Source organism: Plectropomus leopardus, chromosome 14 (assembly GCF_026936395.1).
Source record: "Plectropomus leopardus strain MGB_pleo_1.0 chromosome 14, ASM2693639v1, whole genome shotgun sequence".
In the NCBI taxonomy this organism is placed as follows: Eukaryota; Metazoa; Chordata; class Actinopteri; order Perciformes; family Serranidae; genus Plectropomus; species Plectropomus leopardus.
In genome coordinates this window covers 19,223,031-19,243,433 of record NC_142189.1, presented here as the reverse complement: position 1 = coordinate 19,243,433, position 20,403 = coordinate 19,223,031, and the positions used below count along the sequence as shown (strand labels likewise).

The following is a 20,403-nucleotide window of genomic DNA, read 5'->3' as shown; positions in this document are numbered from 1 at the left end:
GACGAGGGGGCAGGAGACAAAGAATATGACGTGTGTGTGTGTGTGTGTATTTTTTGGTGAGTGTGAGAAAGAGGCAAGGGGGGGGGGGGCTTTAAAACAATTGCATCCATTATAATTAAATGAGGTCTACACTTGCATACATTGTAGTCTTTCAATTAACAGGTCAACTTCTGCTGCTAATGAAATTCATACTGGAGTACTTACAAACTTGTGCCTCATAATGTATGCTTTGAACTGATTTTAACGTGCAAGAAAAGTGATGCTCAGTAGTCATAACCTCATAGTGAACTGTGGTGCACTGTAAAGTAATTATGATGTGATATGAGTACACAGAGTGCCAAGCCAAGACTTTTTTTTTTTTTTTAAACGAATAGACATTAATTGCAAGGGCTAGAGGCTAGAGACAATTTTGCCCGAATGTTTATTGTAACATATAACATAACCTGGTGACTTTGTGTTCCTGACTTTGTAAGGGGAATACCACTGCCATGACCTCCATTGGGCCGAGCTTCTAAAACTTTTTGAATTAAATACGCCAAGTCTCATATCCATTGTTTTGTACTAGTTTCAGTCATTATGCAAAATCTTGGTTGAATGGCCGATTTTCATCCTGACACAAAATATTAGTGTTGTTGGTTCCTCTATCCTGATCTGTGTGACATTAATGCAAGAGGCACCCTATAACAAGTTTTAAAAAACAGATATTACTGATGACTTTGAGATTTCACAATGCAGAGTCAGAAAAAAGATCAATAAATCCTAGAATTCCTAGAATTGGCATTTTAGGAGTACTGAAAGATTGTTTTAAGATATTTTAATACCAATTGAGGCCTTATTTTTAGATTAATGAATTCAATGGCTTTTAAGACTTAAGGATCTTTGGGAACCCTGACTAAAAGTTAATTCACAACTCCACTGAAAAATGTCAATATTCTACAAACTGATCCAAATCTGAAGGTGAATATTTTTTTTTCTTTTATTTCAGAAAACATCTACAATTCCATGTACTCCATGTACTGTATAATTGATGTTTTGACTACATTTTGTCTCAGTTGGCACTTGCTACAGTCCTTGCTCAATCACATCCCTTCACAGATCAGTACAATTGATCAGCTCAAACAAGCAATGATTAGCTGCTGTGCGATTTATGAACTCAAGTCAAGAGTGACGTTTTAATCAATCCTATCTGACCTCTGGGCTTCTTTAAGAGGGCAGACATTGCTTCAAAATCTTTCTTATAAAAAACTTAATGTTAGACCTCTTTAAAGCTGACACATATCATCAGCTGACATCTCAATAACTGCATTTTATAACTGTTATAGCTGTTTAAGTCTCCTGTAATGTGGTGTTCCTGTTATTTTGTCCACCCCCTGTGCGCCTGCTTTGTAAACCCATTAATTCATGCGTGTGTTTTTGTTTAGTCTAGACAATGTTACATCATCCTGGCAGGAGTGTTTGTATGTTATTGTGTCTATTGTGGCTCGCTACATTGTGTCATGCTCTCTCGTCAGGCACGGTTACACATGGCTTGTGGCGCCCTGACCTACAACTCCCCCTCTTGTTTGTCAGCGGTTGTTTGGCCTACTTTCATAAAGACAAACACGGTCATTTGTTTTGTTTTGCATTTCCATGAAAATGGAATAAACAAGTGGCAGGGAGGGGGACAGTTGGTGGTGTTTTTTTTTTTTTTGTATAGGATGGAGAATACTTAACTGGACAGAGCAACTTCTGAGTAATTCCTAGAAAATTATGTTTAAAAAAAAATCTAAATTATATCAATTTAAAAAAAATATTTATTTAAATTATATATATATTTTTTAAAATAACACACACACACACCATATATATATATATATATATATATATATATATATATGTGTGTATATATGTTATCTTATTGTAAAATATGTTTTTAAATTTTTTAACATATATTTAAAGACAAGAATAAACTGTCGTAAACAATAACTGTAAAGAATGAAAAGCTGGTTAACACTGAATAAAATGAATCAAACTAGTTAAAGACCACATCGTAACTAAAAAAATACTACAATTACCACCATGTGTTTTACAAGTGACAGGAAAAATATTCATTTTTCATCTCAGTGGGTCTTCCCTGACCTTCTGGACACCAACTGAACAGCGAGCCACGAGGCCAGCAGACCTTCAAACTGAATCAGTCCTCCCTCCCCTATTCTCTCACTCTATGGACAGTAAGGATGCTACAGTTCGTTAATGAGTGTGCTTCATGGCTCTTAAAGAGTCCTTAATTAGTGGTGCACTGACACTAGCCAGTCATGCACCAGGCGGGGCATGCTGGGAGGATGGGGAGGCACACTGGGGGAGGGGAGGGGAGTTTATAAACCCACTGCTGCCTTCGCTGTTGTAAGAATTTATCTTGTTTAAAAAAGCAAAAGGACATCTAACTTATTGTGAATTATCAGCCCACCAATTGGATTCCTAAAGAAAATCAATTGTTTTGACATGAGGAACTTGATCAAACAAAATTGATTAGGTCTTTGAAAGGGTGTGACATGGATAGCACTCCAAGGCTAGGCAATGGACTGTAGCAAACACATGTGATTGAAAAGCTTTAAATGGGTGTCAAACAAGCGGGGACATAATGTTTGACTTAAATTATCAGCAGTCCCACAGGATGCTTCTGGGACCGCTCCCCGGAGCAGGGGGTGTGTGTGGAATACAAACAGGGGATTCACCAGTGACCAGTGGGTCAGCGCTGGAAGAGGGACGGGTGCTGGTTGCTCCTGTGGGACTTGGCGGCATTCCTACAGCAGCTTTTTTAATTTGCTGGACATGACCCCCCCTAGCAGGCGCTAACGGGGCAGACAGCACTTCTAACATACAGCCACAGTCCCTTTGAGAGTGTGTGTGTTTGTGGGGCAGGTGGGGGGGGGTGGGCTGTTGTAGGGTCCCAGATGGGTTAATGGGGAGTTTAGCATCAGGATTACAATGCAACAGTGTGGCTTTGGATTGAGTAGTGATTACCTCAAACTCACACTGGCGACCCCCTTCTACTGCTCACCAACACCACCGCCGGGCCAGAACGACAGGGCATGGTTAAACATAAAAAGAAATACATTAATATGCAGGTGCATATAAAAACAATTTCAAACCACAAACTACAAATTTAGCACAAAAAAATGTGCAGAAAAGTGGTGGTTATCCACAACCAAAAGGTATCGTGTCTTTTGAAAAATATGTCACAAATCAGCATTTTAGCTACGATTAAAGAAAAAGTTTTTTGTTATAACATATCATTATCAAGTAAATGTTGATTACACAATGTAATGGCAACAAAATAATGACATTATTGTGCATTATTAAGTCTGGTTCCTTATAAGCCTAACTTTCACTATGCAATTCTGTCTGCCAGAGGTCAATTTTTGGTGCAAAGGAAATTCATCAACCATTTTATAACCAAAACAAAAAGAGGAAAGTGCTTGTGTTTTCCCTGGTGGCTGTTACTATCCCCAGTAGAAGAAATGGCGGGTGGTGGGACAACAGCAATTACTGTTGAAACCAGGCCCCCAGGAAGTGCGCCAGGCTTTGAAGCCAATTTTTGTGGTAGCCAAAAAGTTTAATTACATCTGTCAGTGATGTCCTGTGGCCTAAACAGACTTTTTGCCTTTGACTTTGACTTACATGGTGAGAGACGTCAGTCAATCGTGGATAATTTATTTATTTATTTATTTTTTTGGAGCATCACAACTCGCGCAAAATAACTTGTTTCATGATCCTAATCCGATGAATTTGGTCTGATAAAAAGTGGAAAGTCTAGAAGCGCCGTATTAGACTCTGTGTTTTTCCCATTAAAGGTAGCAGAATGCTAAACCGGAAGCAGCCGGCTCAGACGGCAGAAGTCTCTGGTGCTTCTGTTGCAGCAGTGCCGATCATCTGGGGAATTTTATACACAGCAGCTGAACTTTTTTGGCTTCACACATCACTGAGCAAGTTTCAATGAATGAATGAATGAATGGGGCTACACCTCCAAAACACAGTACGTTTACATGCGCAGTTAAATCGAACTATGGTTTTAGCTCCACTGGGCCATTTAATTGGACTTCTGCCCTTGTCCCAGTATACAAGCACCGGGGGAGAATAGATTTTTTTGATGGAAGTTTGTCTGACTCTGCTGCTGATGGTGGTGATATGCCGCCTTTCAGCTAGTTGTTATAGACCTATATCATTTATACAGTCTATGCTATAGCCATATCTCGTGCATATAATCAAACAGCAAGGAGCAAATTCTGCCTTCACTGACTGATTTTAACCTACCAAAAAAAATCGATTTCAGTTTAACTATACGCTATATTTACAGTATTTTTGCTGCTTCACCTTGCCATAAGACAGCCCTTAGCGACTCCATAGAACAGGGGAGTTGCTGGTCTACTGCTGTCTCGATCAGCTGTTGTGTTAGATAAAGATAAAAAAAATATAAAAATGTATGTCACTCCTTGGTGCTTACTTTTCAAAAAAGATGCCTGACCTGTTTTGGAGCACCCCTTCCCTTCTCATAGATAACAAACAGTCCCCTTCCCTAACCACCAAGGGAGGCCGACATGGCAACTAGGAGCGCAGAATGCCTAGTCCAGTTAAAGTACGACTAAGGTGTCCACATGTCAGAGGAGATCAACTTCCAATCACGTTATCTGGGTGTGTTAGTCCAACTTCAAGAAATTCGATTTAGTCCAGTTTCAGTCAGACTAACACAATTAGACTTTTCCAAACAACATGTAAACATGCTGACTGTATCCAGATCTTTTTATACAACCATGGCTGAAACTGCAGCAGTTGCTAGGCTCTGAGAAAAACCAAAAAGGAGGAATCTGGTTGTCTTTACAACAGTGGAGTCAACAATGATACCACTTAGCAGTGCAAGTGGGAAAAAGTGGAAAAGTTGTCTGATTCCACTTTAATTGATAGAAAACAATACAGGCTCCCTCTCATGGCCATAGCTGGTTATTATGATTTTTAAAAGTTAACATGTATGTTATGATAATTTTTCTACAGTGTGTCATCAGGTCAAAAGACAATGTTCATGCTTTGTCAGCCCTTCTCTAGTCCACCCTTCTCCATCGCCTCCCCCCACCAGGAACACTCTACCAGGGTGCTAGACTAATCTGTTTGTCAAACGCGTGTCTTGCCTCTGCACCCTACATCACCCCTGCCTCCCTCCCTCCCTCCCCAGCTGCTGGCCACCACAGGTCCAGCTCCAGCACCGCCAGCCAGCTCAGGGAGATTGAAATGTTAAGGGCAGAGACGACAGCTCCACTAATTAAATTCCCCAGGTTAATCCCTGCCGATCCCCTCATCGCACTCTCCAACCAGGCCCTGCAAGGAGACAGGGGGCAGAGACCGGGGGAAAGGCAAACAAACATTCAACACTAACAATGGCCAAGAAAATTTCAAAAACAAAAAAAAGAGGTTGAATGTGAAAACGAAAAGAGTGAAATACTGCACGTGGCGGGGGGTAATTTCAATAAGCAAATATGTGGACAAACAAGCATCAGTATGAAGCCAGAAGCATACACCAACATCGCCGAACAAACATGTGCATCCCAAGAAAAAAAACTTGCTGTGGGTCATGATGATAATTCATCTTAGTCCTATGTCTTCCCTATAAATGTGAAAATATGTTTTGAATGATTCGAAACAATGCTTCTGCTGGTTACGGCATCTTCTTCTACGTATAGACTTATTAAAGTAACCACTAGCAGCGCTCATGTCGACAGCCTGTGTGGCTGAGCCCCAGGACTACCCTCAGACCTGTCATCATCTCAGCATGTACAGTGGCCTTACGTCTGACCCTGTGCCACTGTACTGACGTGCTGACCAGTCATGAGCAAACTATGTGACCTTGGCAGCATCAGAAGAGGTGATACATTCCACCTCCTCATAAGTGCAACGCACAGAAATTACTTTCAAACTGGTCTGAGTAACATCTCACTTTTGCATGGGCTTTTATCCTGAAAGAGACCATCAATTGGCCATCATATTATCATGGAAAACAAAACCAATGAGGCTGGAATACAAGGGAAGCTTTTTTGCTCCATACCACTTCTGCAGTACAAGATGTTATCAACAAACATGGTGCGCAGACTATACTCATCTTCCATCATGCACGTCAACATGTTGTGTCTTAAAACTTCAAAATATACGAGACTAACAACTCGCTTTGCCATAAATGTGAGTTCTAATATTCACAGCAGATGCATTGTCAAAAAACAGCACAACAGGCAAAAAAAATTGCTGTCTCAATAGCTCTTTGGTAGTGACTGGATGCACTGGGTACAGAAAAAGTACATTTAAAAGGAAATGAATACAGCAGGTGCTTTTGTACATAGTGGGTGTGGTGTTGGAGAAGACGCGGGTGTATCACACAGTGTGGGCGTGCTGCGTCACAGACACCACGCGCCTGCGTTGTGGCTTCGCTCAGAGGTGTAATGCCTGATTAGGGGATTACAGGAAAGTGCTTCTTTGCAGTTCTGTGAGAAACAATTATTAACATGTTGGTGTCTCTAATCCTGGATAAACACAGCTTTTCAAGAACAACAGCGAGTCTTTCTTCCCCCCCTTTTTTTTAAAATCCGTGTTTAAACCCCGTAGTCACTTGAACTCCAAAGCCTAACTAATACCAGCGGAGGAGACAGGCCAGTCGTGTGGAACACTGTCATTACAGAGGTTGTGCTCTTGGTGGAAGACATAGCTGGCCAGCAGGCCTTCACATCGGAGGGGGAAATCCACATTTAGCTTGGGGAGAGAAAAGCATTGTGCTGAGCACTGCTTGTTGAAAGGGCATTAGACTGAAACATGTTCACAGCCTGTAATCTTTTATTTGTTTGTACACTTTACTCATGTAATCTGCTTTCTACTAATACAGAGACGATTTCCTAAGTCATGCCAGGAAACCCGAGGATAACAGATCCAGGTGGGGTAGTATCACAGAGACTTACGGCAGGTTGACAACGCTGCATACTACCAAATTTTAACATGAAGATGTTTTTGTCAAATGGGCCTGCCAGCAGGAGTGTTAAGCTCAAAGCACTGAAATGTGGATTGGCTTATTTTAGGTATGAGAAGTAGTATGGCCCCTATGGATTAAGACTGTGGTGGCAACAGCCAATAGGTAGCAGGTATAGCTGCAGCTGGAGCAGCTACATGACCTGCCCACTATGAGTCAAGCAGCCTGCTTCTCTTCTTGGTCCAGAAGAGGAAACCCTGAAGACAATGCTATGTTAGCTACAGAGAGTTATGAAGTGTGAGGTTCTGAAAAAAAATAAATTGATAGAGTTGATTATGGCTACGTTGGGCCAAATATTTAGTCACTACAAGTGGCACTGTAGCAGAGTACAGCTAACCGTCGCATTAGTGGGTTTGTCTTGTATTGTTGGTGGGCGCAGTTTGGAGCAGGCGTGTTGTATACGCTACAAACAGACTGTGGGTGCAGCTATACATGTTCAGATATTTTGACGATACAGCCAGTGCACATCCACATAACGGATAACGGCTATCAGATATCAGGGCCAAGACTTCCTTGTCCAGGTGCTGGTTGCAGTTAAAAGTTTGATTAGCAAGTTTAGTCATTGTATACTCCTGTCGAGTTACTCTATGAACAGATATCTGCATATGAATGCAAACAAATACATTTTAAAAATCCTAACATAAAGCTAAATCATTGTCAGTCGATAGCTGATGGGTTGCTTTCTGGTCTTTTGCTCTAAATGTGGACTGTTCACCTGCATACAACTAAAGGCTGCTCAAACAGGATTCATCTGTACAACTCTGACTACAAACATACTAAGGGTGTCTACTTTTTAAACTTTTTGAAGACCTGCAGACACACTGAAACTATAAATGGAAACCAGAACACTTCTGATACCAACATCTTGTGCCATTGTCTACAGATTCTGCATCTATATGCTTATATCTCCTCTTAGAGAATACAATAAATATAACCAGTGGTGAAGCTGACTTGAAATAGTACATAGAAGGGGGCACTGGTGTCGGGTGTATGCAGGTATACATAGTATACACCCTTTTTTCTGTCCGTTTACAGTATATCAACCAAGCCAAAAACCCATCAGAATATAAAGGAGTATACCCACTTCCTCCTCAGTAACCTATCCATCTACCGAGTGGTACGGTCACCTCATCAACTACGACTATACCAGCGGCAACAGGTCACAATAATGACCATCAGACCCTCTTACAACCATAAACTTCCAATTTATGCCCCTGTAATTTCAAATGAAGTGTGACTGAACATGAATGTCTTCCAGAGATCATAAACGTATGCATAAAAACACTACCAAATAAAGAGAAACATCTAGTGATTCATGCACTGAATTGGAGACTATTTAGAGCCGGTTGTGTGCGATAAAAGTCGAGCAGGAAGCAATCAACACACTGCTGATTCCTGAGCCACCAATCTATCCTCACACACATACACCTGTACACACACACACATACACACACTTTATCATTTCAGTGTTGCCTGTGGCTCTGAAATACAGCACATCAAAACAACCTGTAAGTTTCATTTCCGATACCCTTGAACCTGCTGACTGGCCATACTGTCCACTAGCTGACACTTTGAAGAGTACCTCATCTCAGTCGTCTCCTCTGACGCCGTTCTGTGTGGTCCTGAGAAGAAACGATTGATGATACATTCACTAAACAAACACATCTCATCCATGTAAATAATGAGCTAAAAAACAGCAATTTTCAACTGGAATTAAGGGATAATCTTTAAATGCATCAATTAATAATTTCTTTCAAAAGTTTTATACTAGGTAGCCTCCATATATAATTTATTGTGATCATGACAATGCACTTTAATTGACCTCTGAGCCATTAAAGAGGCATACCAGTGAGTATCAGCATGGTTCCAGTCGCCTGGTTTCCACAGAAGAAGGTGCTGGTGCTGATGTGAGATGCTCTGGATGTGCTGTGCCCATCTGGCAGGGCAGGGTTTAGCCCTAATCCCAGAGCCCCTCGGCAGGGGTGCCCCAGTCTGTTGATCACTGCCCCCCTGCTGGCTCCTCCACAGTCCTGACCTCCTCAGCACACAAACACGCAGACCTTCGTCGCAAGAAAACAAGCATGCAAACAACATCAGCACAGAAACCACTGCACGCTATGCAAGATTAGTTCAAGAGAACACCGTACTCACAAACTTTCTCTCATTTTTGTGGACATATGTCAATATTGACTTTTGATGTCCAGTAGAAACACACAGGCTCAAGTAGGAGCTCCAATACACAAATACAAACCGGCACTGTGAAAGACAAGAAGGAAACGTGACCTCGACCAACAGGAAAACACAGAGAAACATATCCCCACACATGCAGAGGGCACAGAGACTTGTTTTTGTGAGGCAATGTAGAATAACACATTTATCACACACACACAAGTAGAGACCCGAGTAAATATACACACACATAATTACAAAAACATAGACAGATAGGCAAACACACAAAGACACCCAGAAGCAGTCACCCAGCCATACACACCACACACCTAACCACTGATAATCCCCTAGACACGGGAACACACTCACACACACACACGCACACATACAGAGCATCATTATGTTTATCACTGTGAACCAGCCCACCGACACCCATCACTCTAATTCCATTTGTCTGTTTAGATTCGTTTTGCTTTAATCCTCCCTTGTTTGTGCACATCTGCAAGCACTGCAATAGTACAGACACAGCGAGACCGGGAACGAGAGGGAGAGAGACAGACGGAAAGACACAGAGAGTGAAAAAGAGAGAGAGGGAGCGCTCACAGGGAGCACTCTCCCTCCTGACATATACTGGTCCCTGTAGCTCCAGCAGAAGGGGCAGACAGGCGTATCTCCTTACCCAGGGAGAAGCTCCCTGTCCCAGCCACGGAGCCGCCGCCAGGCCCGCAGGCCCCTGTAATCACTGCAAACAGTCAAACATCCAGTCACACAGGCTCTTACACCAACACAACATTACAGGCTTTTTACACAGTATTACACCACATCTTATTATCCCATTCAAGTCCCTCTATTAGCTCAATTGGATGGTGGGATTTTCATTTGTAAATTGGGGGATTTTAGATTAGCTTGTCTGTCAGCGATGAAATGCCCCCTGAGACTGTGAATTATGTGACCAATCACATATGAATCAATGCTTACGCATACTGTAGTGCATGAATGGATGGTGTCAGCAGAAGGAAATGAAACAACCTTAACCTAGATTATATGCTGTACGTATACTACATCACAGATTTTTATCAATGTAAGCACCACAGCTGTATGGCTGCGTGGTCACAGATTAGACACACTATAGTCTTTAACTTCTTAAAATGCTAAATACGGCCTTTAATGTATCAACAAAACGTGAATGACACCATTTTTGTGTAGCTGACAATGAGCAGTGTTAGCTTTTATATGGCAAATAATATTCAGGTCTAATAGAGAATTATTAAAGAGATAAATATTAGATGCAATACACACCTAGCAGCAACATTATGCAGAACTGAAGCCGGTTGGTTGAAAGGAGGCGAATGAATTACCCCTCTTCCTCCCCAGGCCTTCCATTCAGACACGGAGTGAGAGAGAGAGAGGGAGGAGAGAGAGGAAAAAAAGACACCCCGAGCTAGTCGAGAGACCCGGCAAATTATGAAAATGCCTCTCTGTGTCCTAAATGGAGGCCGAGCTCTTTAATGTGGCACAAAATTAGAACCTGGGGGAGGAAGTGTGGCCCGCTTGATTGGCGAAACCCCTCCTGGCCCACTACCCTCCTTCCCCTCCTCCCTCCCCCTCTCAAAGCACACAGAGATATTATCCTGTGGCTGGTGGCACTCTCTTGTATTGGGGAAACTGAAGGACCCCAGAGAGAGCCCAGGGGCGTCCATAAAGGTGCCTAATTTGTCAGTTTACTCCTCAATTATTTAAATAGATCTAAGAGGGGAGTGGAGAATGGGGCTTTTTCTGCCTCTTCGCAGTCAAAGGCAGAGAGAGACCTTTCTCCACGGTAGCCATTTTCAATTGCGCTCTGCACTGCTGTCTTTGATATACAGAAGTGCTGTAGTGGAGAGGGGCTGTATCAAATAAACAAATGTGTGTACACAAGATAACAACGGGAACTTGGGGATAATATTCAGTTTGCTCTGAAGAACTCAAAGTTATTTCACATTTACAGATTAAAACAAACTTTACGAACGTGTACACACAGAGTACACACACACACACACACACACACACACACACACACGATAACACATGTCACACATGAGCACACACACATGCATTTCCGCATCTATTTGAGAGGATTTAGGTGAGGTTTGGATAAGGGATGCAAAATATTGGATATTTTTTCCCAAGATCCGATATGCTGATATATAACAACTTATTTCTGTGATAACGGACACAGATATCGATACCTTTTTCTCTACCTAATTTTAGTGATCCACAAGGCTCTTCTATAGTGGAATTAACATATTATCATGATGGCCCATCAGCAGATGGGGATATAAAATGTAATACTTTTCAGTGTATGTAATATGAATTCATTGTGCAAAATAAGAAAAATACCTTGACTTAGGGTTGATGTTTTCATGTTCACTTTGTCAATTAAAAATAAAAAACACTGGTTTGTAATATCTGCAAAAATCAGCATGCTGGCAGATACCGATATTTCATTTTAAAGCCAAAATGAGCCGATACCGATGACGTGCCGATGTCATCATGCATCCCTTGTCTGGATATAAAACGAGGACCCTTTGTTACTCATCCCTCTGCTCTTCCATCCATCCACACTATCAGGTTATAACCCCCCCCCCCCATCCTATCAGCTCTCAACACTCAGTGGGAGCACCAGCTCACACAGCCTGGCAATGCCAACTCACAGCCAGAGAGACCACTGGAGGTATGCGGGGCCTGGGGCCAGAGATTACCAAGCAGTTGAAGATTGATCCTGGAAATGGAGATGTCGCATTCCCCAGCCCTCTGACCTCTAATCCTTCACATATCTGCTTCTATTGTTTGGTTTGTTTTACTAGAGGGGTGAGGCTGTGCTGGCTGAGGAGGATGAGGACGCTGTGAAGGTGGAGGGGGTCCACACAGGGTCCTAAGGTGACCTTATCTCTCATATGCGTCTGGCGGAGGCAGGTGAAGGAGCCTCTCTGTATATGAATGGCTTGCCACAGACCTCTATTGAGATGAACTCTCATCTGTGCAACAACAATCACTTTCAATAAGCTCTATATCAGCAGCCATGCCAGCACTGGGTCCAGTGGCAGTAGTACAATAGACTGGGTGCGCCTACACAAAGACGTGAGCACCAAGACAATAACACAGTCCTTTAAATACAGGAAAGACACTTACAAACAGCGAAAACACTTTGTCCATTCTGGCACAATAGACGCATCGCAACCCAAACAGGAAACACAATGGAGAGCATGACAAACACCTGAGCAAATAAACTCAGTAAACCTGCAAACATACTGTACCTGACACACAAACCGTGGGCACCACACACTGAGAAACACACACATCAGGAGTGATAGCAAACAAAAACCTGAGACAAGTCAATCATGACATCATGTCAACACAGACTGACGCTAATGGGTCTAATTCTACCCAATACACATCACAGAGTTAATAGAAAAATATTTAATTTAGCCAAAATAACAATAGCTTGAAGTATGTTAAAGTTAAGGTTCCACTCTGTTGATTATCTGTTATCTAAGACGTTGCAGTCAACCAAAATGACAAGAGTTGCCATTTTGGTTAAACCTGCAACTTAGTGGGCTAGAATAACAACAAAGCTACAAATATGTGTGGAGTTTGGTAGCAAGCATTGGCACCACTCACAAAGATGGGTGGCACCTCGTAAACATCCTTGAAACAGGTTTCTCATGCTTAGGGAAGGGATCTGCCGGCAAAGTTTTTCAGAGTGCAAGATTCTGCAAAATCTGTGGCCAGCTCAGTATATCATGCCTCTCACACCCTCTATTCTCTTCCCAAACACTAACCAACACACCCCAGCCCTCCGCCTCCCTCCACTCCAAGCTTCCATCCAGCCAGGGAGAGGAGAGGAGAGGAGATAGGCCCAGTTGCTAAAGCTGTCTTTTCAGCCCCTGCTCCCGCTCGGTCTATCTGAGATACACAGCAAGCGGAGGTGTCGCTTTTCCGCTGGCATTTCGGACAGTATCTACTTATAGACGGGAGAAAAAGAGAAAAGAAAAACAGAAGGGGTATTATCAGGGAGGGATGAGAGCAGCAAAGGCATTTTGTCTTTTTATTCCCCTCCTAAGCCCTGGGCTTTGCTCCCAATCCGATTGGTCGATACGGCCAGGGATGTAAATGAAATGCAAAGAGGAATAAGGCTGGCTTCCCATCTCCAGTGTGTGCCCCCCTAAGTCCTCCGCCCCTCTTTCTCTGTTTCACTGTCTTGCTCTCTGGGCTGTTTATGGTGTTGTGTTTCTGTCTCCCCATTCACAGACTTGCTGCTCTCCCTGCTTCCGTCTCACCCTCCTCACTCTGCCTCATCGTTGTCCTCCTCCTCCCCGCTCTCGCTCCTCTCTCGCTGCATCCCTCCCCTCTCCCTGGCTGGGCTCACAGCTCTTATCTCCTCAGACGCCCCACATTCCAGCGTTGCCGTGGCTCCCTGCCTGCATCCCTGGTCACGGCGATTCCATGGGTTCCCACAATCCTCGGCAGCTTGCTGATTTAGGGTGGGCAACTGACTCTCAGAGACAGGGGAGAGAAGAGGAACAGAGGGGTTAGGGAAAGACAGGGTGAGAGGGGATGAGAGGGTGGGAGACAAGAGAGGGATGACAAAGGGGAGGACAGGAATAAAGTAAAGTAAAAATAACAGCAGGGCACGAGAAAAGTGACGGCAAATGACTGCGATATACACAATATGAATATGTAAGGGAGGTTAAAAAAAACAATATCAATATCAAATATCAATATTTAATCTGTGGAAAAAAGGGTCCAAAATGTAATAAAATAAATAAAATCTTTATTGAAATATTTGAATTTGTAGAAAGCAGAGTGACAGTTTTCCCTTTTTTCTTCTGAGAAACCAAACCATCTGTGCTTACAGCAGGTCGAATCTCATCATCCAGCCAGCTGACAGCCGCTAGCCAGGCCTGCGAACAGAGAGGGCAGATTACATTCTGAGAAAACTGCACTTACTGTCTTTTGCTTTCTAGTGTTGTCTTAAACAGATTATTCCTCCCACAGTGTTTTATAAACTTTAAAGTAATAGACCGTTTTGACTTTGTGCAAAAATATGCATATGGAATCAGCGTTTACCAAAAAACAGTGTGACATTTCAGACTCTGAACACACGCGAAAGACAAGTGACTCTGGTCCACTTGCTGTGTTTGTATGCTATGCTGTCTCTCCAGCACCCCTTACTAAACTAAAAGTCCTGGGAGGCTGATGGTCCTGCATGTTTACGTGTGTCCCTGGACTTTGCATGACTTTGTATGATGATTGTAGTGCTTTTCAGTGTGCCGATCTGTTTATCGACTATATGCGGTTCCGGGAGAGAAAAGGCTTGGGTGGAGATTTAAGCGTGTTCACACACACATGTCAACATGCAAATGCACACAGAAACGCACCTCTAAAAGGGTCCCTGGCATTGTGACATTTCACATTTCATTTAAATCCACGAGGGATTATAGGCGTCCCGTTAAAAAAAAAAAAAACACTCATCGAATCCATTAGTTTTAAACATTTAAAGGACCATCTAAGATAGACTGATGGAAGGATAGAGCGGTGGGTGGGTGGGTAGTGCTGGTTATGCGGAGTGAGGACTGTGTGGCACAGCACAAGTCTGTCCTAGATTAAACAGCCGCTCTAATCCCCCATTTCTGCCCCCAAATTGGTTTTCCCTCAATCTCGGCCTTGCCATCCTAATGTGAGAAAAAGAGAAGTGGAACAGTGGCTGAGGCAAAATAATCAGAACGTTAAAAGCTGTGAGAGCAGAAGAGGAGAGGGAAAAAAGAGCAAGATGTAATGATAAAACAATAGAATGGGTGATTTTAAGGGAGCACGCACAGTTTGATTGGGGTCAGTCAAGGCTCCCTAAAGTCAAGCTCTGACCCTGGTCGACTGTAAACGTCCATCCAATGAAGCACTGCTGAGTGGTAGATCTCTGTCCTTTGTGTTCTGCTTGGTAACCAAGTATCAGTACTTCTGTATCACCATTCCTCTTAACTCTCAAGTCCAATTTCGCCAAAACTTTAACTAAGCAACATTGTATCCTTCTGGAGCACTGCCTGTAAAAAAGCCCACTGTCTCAGACTTCGTCCCCAGCACCTTGTACTTTGGCTGGGCTCGCAGCACACTCTCAGCTCCATGTAGGTCTCTGGATCTTGTCATGGGGTTGGCCTCCGTCTCTGGCGGAGCTCACCTCTCTCTTTGAGCAGGTGAGCAATGGCCGAGCGTATGGCGGGCTCCTGGGGATCTGTGGGTTCCTTCTCTAAGTAGAGACTAAAGTGCTGGGTGCTGCAGGTCAGCAGGCTGTCTGGACTGTAGCCCCGATGACCTGAGCGGAGCAGCCTCTCGCAGGCCAGTGCCAAGTTCTTATCCCAGTTTGGAGGGTAGTCTGAGTGGGCCTCCACAATCTCCTTATACAGCTGCCCAACAAACACATATACACACAGTGATAAACACATAAAAGCAGATTTTACCACAAATAACAACAAAGACCCTGAAAATGTTGTACTTTGCCTTGTGTGGCACTTAAATCTGCCCCATTATCGCAAAACAGATTGTTGTTGCATGTTTGTCGAGGTCAGACTCACAGTGTAAGACAGCTCAAAGAGGCGAGCTTTCCCCTCTCCCTGCATCCTTTCTGCCAGGTCAAACAGAAAGAAAGCCGTCTTCATCCTGAAACAAAGCACGCAGGGCTCAGGGCTAAGTGCTGGATGGATGAGCCATGCAGATCCACACTCACAGACGCACCACTCCAATGGAGTGATTTATGTAGATGCTGCCACCAAATAGAATGTACATGTAGATGCTCTACCACACAAGACTGGTTTATGGAGATGTTCTAGCGGGCTAGTATGCATCGTGACGCAGCTTTTTATCTGCACACTAAAGTATACAACCTTTCCAAAGAGGAAACTGCTGTCTTTTGTAAAAAAAAAAAAAAAAAAACAATAAAAACTTTCACTGTACCTGGCTTGCCACATCTCCTCATTAGCAACACGCTCCCAGGACGCAGGATGGAAACTGTTCACACATGAAAAAAAAATAAAATTCTTTATCTAAACAGCTTCAGGCATTGGCTTGTGCACAGTTCCACTAACTATAAATGATTATTTATGTGAATACATTGTTCCACTCAGCTGTGCAGGTTTTGATACACTAAACATCAATATTTGCTGCATAAACATTAAATGACTGCGCAACAATACCAGCTAGCACATTAGACATGGAGTAAAACCACATCTCCCTTTTTCACTTTGTTGACTGTAAACACTTGACCTCTTCTTCAAAAGAATATTTTAGCAGGTTTCCCGAGCTAATATTTGGCTTGTGGGCATTGGCGGACACGCTTGTCACGAGGGTGCGGGAAATAATGTCACAGTATTCAGTCGTGGATATCTGAGTGAATGAAGGGCTGCTGGCAACAGCAACAGAATATGGAGCTTTGACTAATTCTACTTTTGACACAGTTATTGACAAAATGCAATAAGAAACTCATTATTTTTCATCTTCAGTTTCATTTCAGATGGCTGAGGGCCTAATGTCTTGCTCTGGTTGAATTCACAAAAAGCTGGATCACAGCATGGAGAACAGAGGACAACCTCACTGAGGGGAGCTCTGTGGAGTCTGTGGAAGGATGATTGAGGAGACCACAGAGAGACGAGGAGGGCGAGGAGATGTTGAAATATACAGTAAAGACTAGTTAGTTGGAATTATTATCACTCTGAGTGAGCATTGCTAGTTTCATCTAAACATCATCAGTTGATTTCATCAATATGCAAAAGGATTCGTTGAGTAGGTCTCCTGGACATTACATGCTTATTGAACTCCTTAAACTTCACTGTGTTACCACAGGGCCAGTCTTTACAAACTCACAGTGGAGCTAAAAAGGGGTTAAATCCACAGAACCTTATTTTAAATTTAATTGGGATCCAAAAGTGTCCAAAGATGTCCAATATGTCAGGCTTGACAGTGGGGAAATGTGTATTAAATTATGCACAAAATGTACAAATTTTCATTTAAAGAATGTTGCTGCCATAAAAAAAGGTATTTTTGTGTTTACGTCACATAGCTTTGATGAAGAGGTGGAACAAGATTATACAGAGGATCTTCGTTATTGTTCCTTTTCGAAATTAAAGCTACTTGAAGCCACAATCAGTAACTTTTATGTAAATAAATAAGTACATGAGACAGACAGTCTTGAATACAAACATGTTCCTTCTCTTGTTCCTGCTTCTAATGGCATTAGCTTGAATCTGCTGTGACGCACCGCAAACAACCAATCATGGCCGAGAAGTCTCTAACGCAGTTTCTGTCATGTCAATCCCTGCTCATGTGAAGTCAAATTAGGCAGCACTGATCAAAAGTGAATCAAGATACTGTTATTACATTGCCCATTTCTCTCCCCAAATGTTTTCAAAAACATATTTCAGTGCACTGTTTAGCAGTAAAATGAGAAAATTTGTGACTTGGCCACCATTTCGGAAATAGTCGACCAAAGGACCAAACCGACCATAGGGACTAACTTTCTCATTTTACAGCTAAACAGTGCACAAAAATATGTTTCTGAAAACATTTAAGGTAAGACACTGGTTATGCAGAAATAGAATCTCAATTCATATTTGAGTCTGAAGACAATACGGTAAGCAGAGAAATATGATTTTTTAAAATATTTTCTCTCTCATCAAGTGCTGTATGGATAAAGAATTTCAGCATAGATGAAAAAAGGCTTTTTTTTAAATAAGTTACCAAGTACAGCTTTGAGAACAGGAAAAAAGGAGAACTGTAACTTTAGGGGTTAAGCACATGCCTGTGTGTGCATGTGTGGAGCTATTACTTAATTTTGCATATTTGTGTATGCACCTGTTGTGTGGTTCACTCCAGTTGTAGATGTTGCGAGTTCGCTGGGCCCACCTCTCAGGGTTAAAATGCCTCTGAACTGGCACCAAGTAGTCACACACACCCATCGGCCAACGAGAGAAACTCTGCTCCCAGCTTGAGTCTCCATCAGGCAGCCCAATGCAGGTGAACACATGCCTCCTGCAGGAATACAATCAGAAAAGAGGCTTGCACGCATCCTCTGTTACCATCCCGATAAACACCCCACTTTCTCCTCCCAGGAAACTGATGATGATGAGACACACAGGAGCACCATGCAGACAAAAATTTCTCACATCCAAACTCTTTCTAGCTTCCCTCAAGCCCTTTGCTGCTAACCAAAGGCTCGGGGCCCTGAGGGTTAATCCCACAGGTCAGTGTTGCCCCACTGAAAGACAGGCATGTTGGCCTGGCAAACACTGCCCCCTGGTGGGCTTGGTATTAACAGGTCTCCAGCCAGTCTCTTGCTCTCAATTCTTCTTAGAGCAGGGAGCAGCAATGAGTCCGCCAGAGACTGTTTAACCAAATCAAGTAGATTAGTCGACTTCTGCAGTTCCTCAAACTCCTTTTATGGACTCAACAGTTCTATAGGCTTATCTTCTCCCTGCACTCACCGCTGTGTCGACCATCCCACCGATCTCTGCCTCATTAGATCACCCACTTGTTCATTTGGACCATTGTTGCCCTCCCAATTCACTCTCTCTCCAATTAAACACTCCTCTATTTATCTGTTGAGACCACCCTTTTATCCTCTCTCGGCGCTCTGCCTGTGTCTCAGTGACTCACTGTGTGTTGTGGGACAGAAACTGCTCCAGACTGAAGGTGTCTTTCTCCTCAGGGTGGACTGGGTCCCACCAGCGGCCAGGAAAGTGAACCCCCGGGTGGTGCTGCGCCAGCTTGGCTACATACCAAGCATATGTCATCATCTAGAAAGGAGGAAGAGTACCACCAACTCTACTGAGTTCTTTATATTCCCGTGATTAGTAGTTAAATTACCATTCAGCTTACAATTCACCTAAAGAAAATGATTTATTGACTTTTTTAGTGACTTTTGCTCCATATTTCAAAGGGGTTTTATTTTCTTACTTGAAGTTATGGTACGCAGGAATTGTCAGCTACTATTTAAACCTGCTAGCCAGCAAAAGTGAAATTCTCATTCTGGAACAAGCTGTTCTCTGCTCAGTATTCAGCTTGTTATATTTGCGTTTTTTCTGTGCTACGTCCGACTTTTTGTAGCTTCCTCTTCGATACTTGTTGCAAAAGATTTGGCAACTGATTGCTCCCTCTCTAATAAGTCCCTATGTCACCTGCCCACTGTGCTCAGTAACTTCCTGAACACTGAAATAGAAAGATAATAAGCCAATACAGGCAAAGGGCAGAGTCTGCAAACAGTGATTACTTTTTTACTAGTCAATACATTGTTATTTTAGGAAAATCCAGCATACCACAACTTCAAGAGTCTTAAGTTTGAGGCTCTTGTTCTCACTTTTAATTTTCATTACATTGCCGTCTTAAATCCCTTTGTGATTGTGAAGAGATATACAAATTTATGTTGTATATAATGACTACATAATCAACTCAGAAAGCCTGCAAGAGACTGTTATTACATAGAGAAGGTACATTACCATTTTATCCAAAGATATCATTTGCCAGACAAATCTTTCTTATCTTTGTCTGAACTCTACTGTATCTTTCTGACTTGACAGCCAAAATAAACCATAGCAATTCTGTCATAAATCAAATAAGCAGCTTATAACATAAAGGACAAAGAAAGAACAAAAAATATTAATGCAATACACAAAATACAGCATAATGGCTTTTTTGTTCCTCTGGTTGGCCGGTGAGTTATTCTATTTTTATACCTACATTTGTAAAACTACTTAAACTAAACTGTGTTTAGGGAGAACTTTGCTTGGATGTTTTTTGATTCTAAAATTAAACAGTTTGTAATATATTAAATTCCTAATTTTGATTTGTGCTGAATAGAGTGCTTCCAGAATGAGTTCTAAAACCCAGAAATGAGTAAGCATTTTAGCACTCCCAGTTTCCTGGACTCTAAGTTAATGGGTTTTTTGAATGTTTTGTTGGTTAGATGCCTAAAATAAGGTCTATGATTAACATGAGCTTAGGAGATTTTCAGGTTTTGTTCTACTATATAAAATATGTCAGTAGATACCCCACTCTTGAATTTTGAAGCATTAATCTTTCTTAAAAAAGAGGATTGATATCAAGTGGCTAAATGAGACTACAGAACATAATATATGTCAAGCACAGCGTCGCAGCCTTTTGTGGTGGTGATG

General features: G+C 42.4%; 1 protein-coding gene across 3 annotated transcripts in view; it reads right to left on the bottom strand.

The window, feature by feature from the left end:
* Positions 1–14,001: 14,001 nt before the first annotated feature.
* tmem260 (transmembrane protein 260) overlaps positions 14,002–20,403 on the bottom strand; it is a 30,612-nt gene continuing 24,210 nt past the window's right edge. The window contains exons 12-17 of one of the 3 annotated variants that reach the window (XR_015778634.1): positions 18,890–19,029; positions 18,089–18,265; positions 16,196–16,249; positions 15,817–15,901; positions 15,068–15,648; positions 14,002–14,151 (exon numbers count right to left, since the gene is read on the bottom strand). Coding sequence is in view for 1 of the 3 variants with exons in the window: in XM_042500870.2 (XP_042356804.2) it covers positions 15,388–15,648; positions 15,817–15,901; positions 16,196–16,249; positions 18,089–18,265; positions 18,890–19,029 (717 nt within the window). In the remaining 2 variants the exon portion in view is untranslated. Of the gene's footprint in view, positions 15,649–15,816; positions 15,902–16,195; positions 16,250–18,088; positions 18,266–18,889; positions 19,030–20,403 lie in introns of all 3 variants that reach the window. The other 2 variants (XR_015778635.1, XM_042500870.2) reach the window with 2 other exon arrangements.